The sequence below is a fragment of the Aedes albopictus genome, chromosome 3 (assembly GCF_035046485.1).
Source record: "Aedes albopictus strain Foshan chromosome 3, AalbF5, whole genome shotgun sequence".
NCBI classification, from domain to species: domain Eukaryota; kingdom Metazoa; phylum Arthropoda; class Insecta; order Diptera; family Culicidae; genus Aedes; species Aedes albopictus.
The window spans coordinates 298,464,407-298,479,205 of NC_085138.1; the positions used below are offsets into that span (position 1 = coordinate 298,464,407).

The 14,799-nt window shown below is 44.2% G+C and overlaps 1 protein-coding gene across 1 annotated transcript in view; it reads right to left on the bottom strand.

Moving 5' to 3' along the window:
* Positions 1–13,003, bottom strand: part of LOC109414805 (serine-rich adhesin for platelets) — a 96,879-nt gene extending 83,876 nt beyond the window's left edge. Inside the window, exon 1 of the mRNA XM_062842200.1 lies at positions 12,508–13,003. Coding sequence (XP_062698184.1) covers positions 12,508–12,713 — 206 coding nt within the window. The 5' untranslated portion in view covers positions 12,714–13,003. The remainder of the gene's footprint in view (positions 1–12,507) is intronic.
* Between the last annotated feature and the right edge of the window lie 1,796 nt (positions 13,004–14,799).

The following is a 14,799-nucleotide window of genomic DNA, read 5'->3' on the forward strand; positions in this document are numbered from 1 at the left end:
TGTCTTCATTCCCCTCCGAATTCTCCGTACCTCCAGACGGCCGACGCCGCTCCTGCTCCGGCCGTCCAATCGATTCCGCAAGCTCAACGCTCTGCAACAGTTGCTGACAAATCCGGAAACCGTCTTCCCGTTGCACTTCCTCCAGATACAGCCGATGACAGCAATCCGTTTTCTTACCTCCACAGCACTTATCAAAGTTTACCTTCTTTTTCCGGTCCCGAGCTGCCGACGACGTTGCCGTCGCGTTGGACGAAGACGTGGTTCCGGACGAGCCGCGCAATATGCCGGCAACTGTTTGTAAAACGAAGGACATTTTTCGTTGAAGGCCAGTGTCGCGGGATGGGGTTGGCTATGGTTGGTATTCTACTTTGCGTGAGAGTATTCAGGCAAACGGTGCGATTGCAGTGCGTACGCAAGCTATGAATGTTTAAAAGCTGTAGAAGTTGAAAGCAATAATATTGAAGCCAGAAATTTAACAGGCATGCCACTAAGAAAACAAAACAAAAACGATAGCAGCAAGAGTAACAGATAGAAAACTATCGTATCATAAACCAAATAGCCAAATTCCGTTAGATTTTCCAATTGTGTTCCCATTATAAGTACTATGACCTTCCGTCGAATGGTCGGCCACTATCGTCATCACCACGCTGATACTGAGAACAACAAGCGAGCTTTTTCAACGCGTTGTACAAAATTCAACAGTGCGACTACTGAAGGGTTAAGCTTTTTTGCCTTTCTCGTACATTAAGTGAACTGGAAAGGCTAGGAATATGTTCATTCAAAAAATGACTTTTTGATGAAAAGCCGGAGGGTCGAATCACATATTGATTAGTACCGTGATTTCGGGTGAAATTGATCACCTTTCACAGTTTGTGGCTTCTAATTTTTGAATAGTTACCTATATGGTCAAACTCAATGCGTTGAAACAAGTATGTACGACCACGGGTTGAAACTTTTACTACAAATCGTTTTATTGCTGTCACCGATGCTTACTAGGGGAAGGACACGCAAGGGGAATAACACTAATCATTATTCACACCCCACACTTCCGTCGTCTGTCACCTAAAAATAATGAGTTCGTGGAAAGTTATCAAGCTGGCTTCATCGACAGCCGGTCAACAACGGACCAGATCTTCACCGTAAGGCCAAACTTTCAGAATTGTCACGAATACCAAGTCCCAACGCATCACCTGTTCATCGGTTTCAAAGCGGCATACGCCAGTGTCAGAGCTGTGGATAATCATGGACGAAAACGGCTTTCCTGGGAAACTGACTAGACTGATTAAAGCAACGATGGGCGGTGTACAAAACTGCGTAAGAGTTTCGGGTCAACAATCCAGTTTATTCGAATTTCACCGGAAACTGCGACAAGGTGACAGGATTTCATGCCTACTCTTCAACATCGCTTTGGAAGGTGTAATGCGATGAGCCGGGCTCAACAGCCGCGGTACGATTTTTTACAAAATCCGGTCAATTTGTGTGCTTTGCGGATGACATGGACATAATCGCTAGAACATTTGGAACGGTGGCAGAACTGTAAACCTATCTGAAACACGAAGCAGTAAAGGTCGAACTGTTAGTGAATGCGTCCAAAACCAAGTACAGGCTGACAGGCGGAATCGAACACGACGGGGAACAGACGGGGATAACAATGCCAGCCGTGAAATACTAAGGCACATCTTCAGTGGAAGTCGTGCCCACATTTACCCACGCACCAAGTGCATCATATACAAAACTCTAATAAGACCGGTGCACCACGATGGTCTTTTTCTTCTTCTTCCTATTTGTGGCTCTACGTTATCAATGGAACTTGACCTGCTTTTATTCTACTCAGAATTGTTTCAGCATTTTCAAATGAAGGTATTTCTTTGCCTGCCATTGCTGCATGAGTTTGTATATTGTGAGGCAAGCTCAATGATACACTATGCCCAATGAAGTCGATAAAAGTTCCCGAACGGAATCGCAGTTTCGCGGATTGGCGATACTTAGCCTTATCCACAAGGCTAACTGGAGACCCCACCGCGGTCCTCTACAGATACGAGACATGGACCATACTCTAGAAGGGCCTGCAAGCACTCGGAGTTTTCGAGCAAAGCGTGCTAAGGACAACGCCGAAGTGTGCAGGAGAATGGCGTGTGGCGAAGACGGATCAATCACAAGCTCGCTGCACTTTACGGCGAACCCAGTATCTAGAAGGTGGCAAAAGCCGGAAGGATACGGTGGGCAGGTTGTGTTACAAGAATGTCGGACAACAGCCCTGCAAAGTTGGTGTTCGCGACTGATCCGGTTGGCACAAGAGGGCATGGAGCGCAAAAACGAATTCACGATCTAAACAAGGGTCCAAATCGGACGTTCCGTTTGTGAGCTATGTGCGGTCCCAAGTGTGCCCATTTTTTGTCCTGTTAATTCAAAGTTTCCTCTAGCAGAATTAACCAATTCGAATGGAATGTTAATAATGTACCGGCATTTTTCTCCTTATTCTAGATGTTATTCCACCACTAAGCAGCAAAAGTATCAAAATGAGTGTTATTCGTGAGTTCTGTGAGTACCGTGAGTTACATGCACGGGGGTATATGTAAGCTCCGACTATCAGTATCAGGACAACAAATTGGAAAATTGCTCTTTCTCGGCATCTGTGCTTTTTATATATTCAAATTTATTTGAATCCGTTCAAATCCGTTTGATCTGTTCGAATCAGAAGATTCTATGTTTTAAAAAATACACGAAGTCAAGTCATATTCTGGTAATACTTTTGTACAGCATTCACTATAACAAAATCGATTTCAAAAATCATTTTCTAGCTTTTCCTCTACCCCAAACGACGATGAAATGTGAACCAAAGGGAATTGAGTAGCAGTTGTCGAAAGCTAGTCGTCTACTTATGCACCAATCATAGCTGACAACTGCGGAAAATTGAAAACAAATCCACTGAAATGCATGCGATTGCATCTGTCGTGCATTGGAATTCGATTCGATGCCAAATCACTATGATACTTGTGAAAGTTGGCAGTCTTCCATACGGACTGCCATTATTGCACCACAGCACAGCTATGATGGGACACGGGACGGGACCGGACCGGAATGGCTCTGTATCGATCTCGTCTCGACGTCGGGGGAACTTCGATGACAAAACTGTGTTTGTATGTACAAACTAATTGAACTTTTTCGATTGGAGCGGTTGGATGGTGGAAAGCGTGTTGAGGCCCCCCGACGTGGTGTTGGGGCTGAATTAATTTTTAGTTATACAGAATGGAAGCACGCTATCGTTCGGTGTAATAAATACAGTAATGGGAATAGTTCGTGGAAGTGAACTGGCGTGTGGTGCAGCTGTGGCTAGATGGAGAGAAGGATGGGAAAACGTTGACCTTTCAACCTCCCCACAGACCATCAGGCCAGGCATCGTGTCGTCCAAACGCCACTGCAGTGTGGAAGGCAGTTTTCCTTATCGAATAGTGGAGTGAGCAATAAACAGAAACGAAACAGGGTCGTTCGAAGGATGGATACTTGGCCTAATTTTGAAACTTCTTGGAATGATATTGCCAGTTACGTAAGCGCACCTGAATGAATAAATCAACGAAGAAAGAAACACCGTTATGTTTATTTAGAGACGGGAAACTGGATTGAACCAGGTGCTGGCATACCATCAAGTTTTTGTAGTTAATTTCACGTTAGATTTCACATTATAAGAAGAGAAATAGTTTTGTTGTTGTATCCTAGGAATGAGCCCATTAGGTGTAGTCTATAGCAATGACGCAAATTTACCAAGTCTAGTAGGGCGCGCTTAACCCTTCAGCGTGCGCGCTGTTGTAAAAAGTACAACACCACCAAAAAACCTCGCTTTTAGTATACAGCGCGAGCGCGGTGCAGTTTCGGTTGCTTGATGGCACGCGTCCTGAAAGGTTAAGAATCCGGCTTCCTGATTTCTGGTGGAATGGGTTTATTAATTTACCAATCCAATGAAATAATCGTCGGGACTCGTGGCGTAGTGTTCAAATGTTCATTTTATAAGCGGATGGTCATGTGTTTGATTCCCTGCCCCTGCATTTTCAATTTTTTATCAGTTTATCAGCGGACCCGGATAACTTGAATATCGGCGAACTACAACTCATAAGAGCCCATATAGCCGAGGCGGTAAACGCACGGGTATTCAGCATGACCATGCTGAGGGTGACGGGTTCGATTCCCGGTCGGTCCAGGATCTTTTCGTAAAGGAAATTTCCTTGACTTCCTTGGGTATAGAGTATCTTCGTGCCTGCCACACGATATACACATGCAAAATGGTCATTGGCAGAGGAAGCTCTCAGTTAAAAACTGTGGAAGTGCTCATTGAACACTAATCTGAGAAGCAGGCTTTGTCCCAGTGAGGACGTTACGCCAAGAAGAAGAAGAAGACAACTCATAATAAACCCTCAATCGGATTGGAAAGAACCAACCGCACACGCTCATCATTCTACCATGGACAGAGTAGCTAAACGAAAGTAGCGAAATGGCAGCTAGTTGATATAGGAACCGCAGTAGCAATTTCTAAGAAGAAACCGTCTATGAATCTCTGCAGGAGCTCCTGAAGGATTTTTTCTAGGAATTCTTGGGAGAATCCTTACAAGAATTTCCGAAAGAGTCTCTGTGGGATTTGAAAAGACATTTTTAGATGAATTTCCAAAAAACAACTCCATAGAAGTACTTTTGAAGGAATCGCGTGCAAAAATTAATGAAGAAAATTCAACAATTTTCAGAAAGTCCCTGGAGATATTTTTGAAGTCATTTCAGAAATATTCTGAGCAGGAATTTCTTAAAGAATCTCTGAAGAAATTGGTGATGAAATTTCCAGTAAAATCCTTATTAAAATCTACTGCTGAATAAATCCTAAGAGAAATGTGAAGGAAAGGAATTTATGAACAACTTCCTGATTTTTATTTTGGAGAAATTTCTCAAGAAAGCCTTGGTGAAATTTTTGAATAAGTTTAGTGAGAAATGTTTAGGAAAATTCTTGAAGAAATCCATAGAATAATTCTTGAAGGTTTTTCTGAAAGTGTTCCTGGAGCATTCTGTGGATATATTTCTGAAGGAATTCCTGAAGAAACGCCCAGATAAGCCCTATAAAAAGTTCTTAACATATTTCTAATGAAGTTCCTGTAGAATTTCCTAGGATTATTTCAACTACTAAAACAAATCCATGAGGATTTTCTGAAGGAATCCATGGGACAATTTCTCAAGGAATCCAAGAAAGGGTTTATAAAGGAGTTCTTAAATTAATTTTTGGGGTAGGTTCCTAACACTAAATAAATCTATGATTTCCTAAGGAAATCCTGGAATAATTCATGAAAGAGCTCTCGTGAAATCTCTTCGAAGGCATTACTTGTAGAATCTCTTATAACTTCCCTAAAAGATTTTCTGAAGAAATTGCTGAAACAAATTCTGAACAAATTCTGAAGTAGGGTTTATAGCAGGCATCTATGAAGGAAGTTCTAAAAATATTTATAGACAGCGTTCTAAATGAATGCTTTGATAAATTTCTGGAGGAATCTCTCAAAAAATGTCTGAAGTAATAACTTGAGGATTTTTTAAGAAATGCATGATAAATTCATGAAATTCCTTGTGAAGTCTACTTGACACGTTTTGAAACCGCTCTTAACCCTCTCTGGATTGCTACTGACAGCCTCTGATACCCTTGAAATCTACAAATAGTTCCTGAAACGCCATTCCTTAGTCTCGTGGAACTCTGTGAAATACTCTGAAACGCCTTCAAATGCCTTGAAACGCCTCCGAAACTTCCCTGAGACTCGTTTGAAGCTCCCCAAAATTCCTTTGAAACGCCACGGTTCTACATTTTTGCCACTCTTTTGGTAGATTGTTTCCCAAGCTTATCAAAGCTCAACTATTGTTTAACCATTTGGTCTATTATCTATTTGGCCTAATATTCATTCGGACAAACAATCACAGACCTAAATAAATGAACAAAATGTGTCATAACCCTGTGAAGAATTAGTCTATAGAAAATTTCAAATTATTTTATTAGAATGTCATACCTCCCAAGCAACACACATGTTATAATAGAGTTACGACAGCGCAAGTTTTGGTTGTATAGAAGTTTATTTTACGTAATTCTAACATTGTGTTGAAATAACGTAAAATAAACTTCTATACAACCAAAACCTGCGCTGTCGTAACTTTTATATAACATGTGTGTTACTTGGGCTCTTTGTTTTGTATTTCAACAGAATTGGTCGAACGAATAACTTGAAAGTTGAGAGTGGACCTGGCGTGATGGCTAAAATTTCTGACTATCACGCCGAGGACCTGGGATCGAATCCCACTCCCGTCAAACACATAAAATCTGATTCACCCTTCGGAAGGAAAGTAAAACGTGGGTCCCGAGATGAACTAGTCTAGGGCTAAAAATCTCGTTGATGGAGATAGAAAAAAAAACTTGAAAGCTAACAAAACCATAATCTATCAACCTGGCATCCCTGCTTGGTCCCCAGTCAGCGCAGCGTATCTAATACATTAAGGCGTTGAACAAAGTGTAAGTGTAGCTGTCAATGAAGCATTGGCTAAGCATACCGTAAAGTTCCCAAAATAGAGCCTTCTGCCTCAATGCACTATTGGGCGGCTCCACACAAGCAGGTAGCCAAAATATTTTTACTTCAATTTTATAATCTTTTGCACTTACTGGAGGTTTTAAAATACACGGACACGTTCAGTGCTTCCAGTGAGCTATTCGCTCTTTGAAGGAAGCACGACACTAGACAACGGACTAGCATGCAACGCCCAGTGGCACAGCCGAAAACTTTTCCGGACAGCTGCGGCGGGAATCGAACCCGCGCTCCTTAGCACGATGCGACTAAATGCTTGGTGACACTAGCCGCACGACCCCGAAGCCACACTGTAGGTGTTTATGAAAAAATCGCGAGAGCAATTCCGGGAGGAGTCCTTGAGAAAATCGCTGAACGAATCACGGGAGATATTTCTGGGGCAATCCCAACAGGTTGTGCAGATTGATACAGGAATACCAAGAGGAGTTCCTGTAGAAACCCTTGGAGGAATACCAGGAGGAATTCTTGGAGAACTCCATGTTAGAGCTCCCTGAGGAGTTATGATAACAATTTCTGGAAGAATTCTACCAGGAATATTTGGAAGAAATTCACGAGGAATTTCTTCAGAAATTCATGAATAAATCGTTAGAGAAATCCTTACTATAATCATAAGAGACCGGGCTGCAAACGGCTCTGGTCCTCACAAGTTCCTACCTCATGCTTAGCTGGTAGTGCAGCCTGGGCACTGTTGTCCTTCTGACTTCAGCTAGATTGAAGAGGTACGACCCGAGCGTCTGTTTAACAAGGAGGTGCGGCTCAAACAGCGCCAGCGTCTGTTCTGGCGTCCAGCGGCTGAGTAAGAAATATTGCATCATGCCCAGCTAGATCCAAGGTGGTAGCCCCATCAGTGTTGGTTGAGACGTTAAACAGAACTGGCACGATGGCCCTCCGGCGAGACAGGAGTGTTGGCGTAGACCCAATAAGCCACCCGTAAAAATCCCCATTGCGAATAACATAGGAGAAAATACGACTCGATACAATCAACAAAGACCCACGCGACGAAATAAGGACTACGATTGGAAACTTGGAACATCTAGGTTTCGCAGGATGTATTTAACAGGATAATTTACGACAAACTACATCCCCGCAACTTCGACATCGTGGCGTTGCAGGAACTTTGTTGGACTGGACAGAAAAAGCGGCCATCGAGCGGCTACCTTCTACCAAAGCTGTGGCACCACCTATGAGCTGGGAACAGGAATTATAGTGTCGGGCAAGATGTAACTACGTGTGATCGGGTGGCAGCCGATCAACGCAAGGATGTGCATGTTAAGAATTAAGGGCCGTATCTTCAACTACAGCATCATCAACGTCCACTGCCCACACGAAGGGAGACCTGATGACGAGAAAGAAGCGTTCTACACGCAGGTATAGCAAACATACGAAGGTTGCTCGCCGCGTGACGTGAAAATCGTTGTCGGCGACATGAACGCGCAGGTAGGAAGGGAGGAATTGTTCAGATCGGTAATTGGGCGAAACAGCCTGCACGCCGTATCGAATGAAACGGCCAGCGATGCGTAAACTTTGCAGCCTCCCGTGGTATGGTAGTCCGAAGCACCTTCTTCCCCAGCAAAGATATCCACAAAGCCACCTGGAGATCACCCGACCATCAAACAGTAAACCAAATATAACCAATGTCCGCACATACCGCAGTGCGAATATAGATTCAGATCGCTACTTAGTCGCTGTATGCATGCGCTCAAAACTTTCGACAGTTATCATCACGCGTCGAAGTCGAACGCCGCGGCTCAATATCGAGCAGCTGCATAACGTAGAAGTGGCTCAAGACTACGCACAGCAGTTAGCAGTGGCCCTACCAACGGAAGAGCAGCTTAGTGCAGCTACACTTGAAGATGGCTGGAGGGACATTCGATCCGCCATAGGTAGTACCTCGGCTACAGCACTAGGCTTCGAGACTCCGACGAATCACAGAAATAACTGGTTCGACGGCGAATGTGAACAGTTGAAAAACGAGAAGAATGCAGCATCGGCGAGAATGCTGTAACACCGTACGAGAGCGAATGAGGCACGTTTCAGACAGGCGCGGAACAGGCAGAACTCAGTCTTCCGGAGGAAGAAGCGCCAGCAGGAAGTACGAGATTGCGAAGCGATGATGGAAGAGCTGTACCGCGCTAAGGACACACGAAAGTTCTACGAGAAGCTGAACCGCTCGCACAGAGGCTTTGTGCCACAAGCCGACATGTGCCGAGATAATCACGGGAATATTCTCACGAGCGAGCGTGAGGTGGTCGAGAGGTGGCAACAGCATTACGATGAGCACCTCAATGGCGCAAATGGTGCAAACACCGAAGGTGGCGTGGTAACAGATCTAGGAGTACGTGCCCAGGACGAAAGATTTCCAGCCCCTAATCTCCAAGGGATTGAAGAGGAGGTTAGTCGGTTGAAAAACAACAAAGCCGCTGGAGCAGATCAACTACCAAGCGAGTTACTAAAACACGGTGGAGAACTAGGTGGAGAAGCACTGGTGAGAGCATTACACTGGGTCATTACCAAGGTTTGGGAGGAGGAAGTATTACCGGAGGAGTGGATGGAAGGTATCGGGTGTCCCATCTACAAAAAGGGCGACAAGTTGGATTCCGGGAACTATCGCGCGATCACACTACTGAGCGCTGCCTACAAGGTACTCTCTCAAATTTCATGCCACCGTCTATCATCGATTGCAAGAGAGTTCGTGGAGCAATATCAGGCTGGATTTATGGGTGTACGCGCTACAACGGACCAGATGTTCGCCATCCGCCAGGTGTTGCAGAAATGCCGCGAATACAACGTGCCCACACATCACTTGTTCATCGATTTCAAATCGACGTATGATACAATCGATCGAGAACAGCTATGGCAGATTATGCACGAATACGGATTCCCGGATAAACTGATACGATTAATCAAGGCGACGATGGATCGAGTGATGTGCGTAGTTCGAGTATCAGAGACAGTCTTGTGCATTATCACCATCATAACACGAAAAAGCCGCAACATCAACATTGCTCTTCTTCCTCCATCACCGCTACAGCCGACCGTCTATATGTTGCTAACGAACACATTCAAGACGAACGCATTGATTCGGTGGCTGCCGCCGACACGCTCTTTCTCCGCAAATCTCCTGAGCAGCCGAACGCTTCTTAACAGTCGTTCCAACGCAGAGCTATGTCACTCACTGCTGGGTGCTGGGTGACTCTCATCTGAAAGGGCCAGGATGAAGTATTTGTTGATTTGATGAAGTCAATTTGTTAAGTAGTATTGCATTGCGCAGCAAACACAAACATAGCACGCCCTATGAATAGAATGCAAGGCGTAGAACAAAAACTCGCTTCGGTGTTTCATCGTGTGGTTCGAAAACAAGAGACGATCGCTGCTGCTGGATGTGGTTGACTCTGCATTGAACGAGGGTTGGCTTGAGTGGCTTTGGCGTGAATTGATTATGTTTTGATGGACTGCGTTTGTCGTATGAAGTGATGGTTAAAGCGAGTGTCGTTCGACATTAACCATCCTGATACTGCACAACCCTGATCAGAGACACTCTCGAGTCCCTTCAAATCTCGCAGAGGGTTACGGCAAGGTGATGGTCTTTCGTGCTTGCTGTTCAACATTGCGTTAGAAGGTGTAATCACGAAATCAACTATCTACAAAACGCTGATTAGATCGGTAGTCCTCTATGGGCACGAAACATGTACCCTACGTGCAGAGGACCTACGCACCCGTGGAGTTTTCGAACGGAAGGTGTTGCGTACCATCTACGGTGGAGTGCAGATGCAAGACGGGACTTTGAGAAGGCGAATGAACCACGAGCTGCATCAGTTGCAGAGAGAACCAACCATCGTCCACACCGCGAAAATCGGGAGGCCACGGTGGACGGGTTACGTCATCAGAATATCGAATAGCAACCCGACTAAAATGGTTCTCGAGAGTCATCTGACCGGTACAAGAAGACGTGGTGCGCAGCGAGCTAGGTGGGTCGACCAAGTGGAGGACGATCTGCGGACCTTACGCAGAGTGCGGAACTGGAGATAAACAGCCATGGATCGAGTGGAATGGAGACGGCTACTATGTACAGCAGAGGCCACCCAGGCCTTAGCCTGATTGGTAGTTGGTGGTAGCGTTCGAAGGATTGCTGAAATCGAACCAATAGCATTCGAAGGATTGTTGAAATCGAACCAGTAGCGTTCGAAAGATTGTTGGAATCGAACCAGTTGCATTCAAAGGATTGTTGAAATCGAACCAGTAGCGTTCGAGGGATTGTTAAAATCGAACCAGTTGCGTTCGAAGGATTATTGACATCGAACCAGTAGCGTTCGAAGGATCGTTGAAACCGAACCAACTGTCTCCATAATCTTTGCAGCAACGTTTGCGCCACCCAGTGAGCCATATCTCAAGTTGAGTGTTCACCATGTAGTACTGAGTAAATTTTCCGATGATAGTATACCGAAATATTGGGTAATACTCACAATATTTGCTTGACCATGCTCAAAACTCTAGGACGTTTTGGATGACTTTTGGATGTGTACAGCTATACAAGTACAAAACGCATTTCTACTCAAAAGATATAGAAATAGGCTTTAGGCAAACCACGAAAGAAGAGGAATGTAAAAGTTCAAAATATGTGTAGTTTATAGAAGCCCTAAGCCGACTGAGCGATAATACGGAAAAGGAACCTCGAAAAGACCACAACGCCATGAAATCGTTTTATGTTGTCGATCTGTTGAATGATCAACCATTCTGTCTTCCATTAGAATAATGTTCAAAGTTTCAACTTAACTCTTTTCTCGTAAAACGAAACGTGACATGAAAATTAAAGCCCATAGATATTAAACAAGCAAAGCGATTTCAAGACAAACGGAATTTGGCTATCTCGGTAGTGCTCTTCAGCTTATCTCTAGCAACATCGTTGACCTCGAAAAAAAGCACAGAGGTTCAACGCAAAACGAAATGAAACGGAACTAGTGCAACTCTAGCGGAAATGAGAAAAGGTTTACTGTTTCGTTGGCTGTCTAACTCGAACAGGAACAATCCCCTGCGGGCGGTAATCCACTACAGCTGTGCATCTCTTCAGTGCTGGTATCCGAACCGCTGCTGTCGTGTAATCCTCAGGAGATTAATTATTCACAACCATTCTGTAAGACAACAGCACGTTTTTCCGATCACACACACTTGCCGCTATGCACTACCACACGCTCAATGATTAATGGCGATGGGCAGAAGAAATTAACTCGCACCAGATTGATTACACATGCTTCCTTTTCCTTGGAATTCCGTATTCTTGAATCAAACGGACTCCTAACTGCGATGTCTTCGTCGTTGTTTTGCTTCTCTTCACTCTCTTCTTGGAGCCATTCAACAACGCACTCACTCCCCTGAAAGCTTCACTCACTGGCGCCTGGTCCAAGCCTCCGACCTTCTCTTCTTTTCCACGGGCTCGGTTATATAAAATCTACTGGCAGCAGCAGCAGCAGCAGCCAGAAACACCTCGCTCCAGTACAGGAAAAAATACAGACTAATCCTTCAGTGATTGATTTTCAACGTTGCTTTTATGACAGGGCTAAAGCCTTCGAATTTTTCGAAGCATTCCACATGCAGACTCCACGTCCCACAATCATTCAAAGCTTGCAAAATGATGCTGTATCCTTGCAGACCCTTTTTTGATTGCACTTTTCCACGCACCAAATTCACCATTCGAGCAATCCTGGGAACAGACTAAAATTTTCACTAGATGATGATGATACGCTGTTTCCCACTGAAGACGGCACCGTTTCCAAAATGGCTGAATCGATTGAGGACACACTACTGTCGTGGCAAGGATGGACGAAAAACTTATGCTGGTCGCGCGACCTAAATCATCCCATGCGGATCTCCAACCACTTAATTCGCTACTGCAATTATCTACGCTTTGTCTAACTACCTATAAAATGGTCGGTTGGATAGGTTTTCTGCAGTGAAAAACGCTTCAAGGGTAGAAAATTTTCCTTCCAAAAGTACTTTTTTGGACTTGAATAATACACCAGAGGAGACGCGAAAAAACGGGACCTTCCGCGAGCAGAACTGCGACACGATTGAGGAGAAAATCTGCCTTGGACGGTACTCAATGGCTCGCCTGGCATGGGACATGCGTATTGGAAGCTTCCCAGCTTCGGGCTTTTCCCCTGGTCCCGAACGTTGGGGAACTCATCCGGAGCCGAGCGAGCACGTTGCCGGGATGTTTACCACGCGGTTATCGCGATGTTGTTGCGTGTGGCACTGGCAATGTTTACGTTCCGGGGGGTCTTCGGAAGCGATTGCCGGTTGTGGAAGATCAGTGCTGGAAATAATATCTTGTTTTTATAACGAATCTACATCACTACCCCGGACTAGACTACCACATTCGCCCCAAAAACATTCCTCCGAATGACAAACGCCTCAATTCCATTCGTCCGAAAAGACCATTTGCCTGAACATATCCGTCGCTGAAGAAGTCATCTGTCAGAACGATTCTATGCCATTTCATAGAACATGGTTATTATAATTCACAAAAAAAAAAAAAATCCCTGGAGCAATCTCGAGGGTAATCCCGGAAGGAATCGTTGAAGAAATCCCTGAAACAATCCAGGAGGAATGTAGGAAGGAATTCCGATTAGAACTCACGAAAGAATCCCTGAAGAATTCTCGGAAGAATTCCTGGAGAAATCAATTAAAGAGTTTTGGAAGGATTTCCTGTAAGAATTTCGGGATAAAATCTTAGAAGACCTAAGGAAAATCCCTGAAGGTAATCTGGAAGAAATATCTAAAGGAAACCCTGAAAGAATTCAAAAAAAAAAACACATTCGAAGGAATCCCCAAATGGATCTTGGCCGAAATACCTGATATAATGCCGGAAATAATCCCGGGAAAAGTCAATTAGGAATCAAAGAGGGAATGTCAGGAGAAATCTTTAAAGGAACCCTCTAAAGAATCCTTGGAATAACCCTTAGAAAATCTCTGGAGATATCCCAAAAGAAAAGATCCTGGGATAAATTCCTGAAATTTCGAAGAAAATCCATGAAGAAAATTCTGGAAAAACAGAATTCTGAAGAAATCGCTGAAGTAACAGGAATCCATGCTGGAATCCATAAAAAAAACTTGGAGTCATCCCTCTAGGAATCTCAAAAGCAGTCTTCTTGAATAACCTGGAGAAATCATTAAAAGGATCCCGGGAGAGATCTCTGAAAGAATACTGAAGGAATTATTGAAGTAACTTCGGATAAGTCCTGCAAAAAAATATTGTAGGAACCTCGAGAGAAAAGGAATCTCTCAACAAATCCCAGGAGGAATCTTTGTAGAAACCTCGGGAATCCCATGAGAAATTCGTCAAAAATATTGAAATAAATCCCGCAGGAATACCGGAGGCAATTATGGAATCACGAAAGGAAGTTGTAAAGGGATACCTAAAATGATCTCAAGGAAATCCCAAATAAATCTTAGGAGGAATACCTGAAGGAATGCCGAAAGAAATATATATAAATGCAGTGACATACGTGGGATCGAGCATAACTTGCGAACGGAGGGTCCGATTTCGGTCGTCTTAGTTTTGTTCTGTTAGTTTCCACTCAAGGAAGGTTTATGAGCCATAAAACATGGACAAATTGAGAGTTTTTGAAAATCCATTTTTCATACATTTTGAACGGGGACTTGGACTTGGCTAAATACTTGAAACGTCAAAAAACGCAATAGGCAAGACAAAGTTTGCCGGGGTCAGCTAGTACCGTATGAAATCAAAAAAGGAAAATCCCTGAAGGAGTCCCGGGAAGAATCCCTGAATAAATCTCGGCAGGAGTTCCCAAGTAACAATGATAGCTGAATAACAGCTTATTCAGCCAAAGTTTTTAAAATCAAGCTTAAAATCGGTTTATTCAGCCATTGTACAGCTATAACGTCTGTTGGGTTATTCCATGGGAATAATCACTGAAGAAATCCCGGAAGCAAACCATCCTGGGAGAAGTAGTGACTTGCGTTGTGATCAGTTTTCTGCGAGCTGATTTGTCACAGGCAACACAGGCATGGGCGTAGCTAGAGGAAGTGAAGGGGGTGGCGTGGATACCCCACGGATGTCTTGCGGGGTTCCGAGAGCGAATGTTTCAGGGCTTATTCCAAGAAATGTGCGCATATCTGCAAGGATGCATCAGAGAATTCCTCCAGAAATGTTCCCATAGTTTCCAGTAGTGCCTTCATCATAGATTTC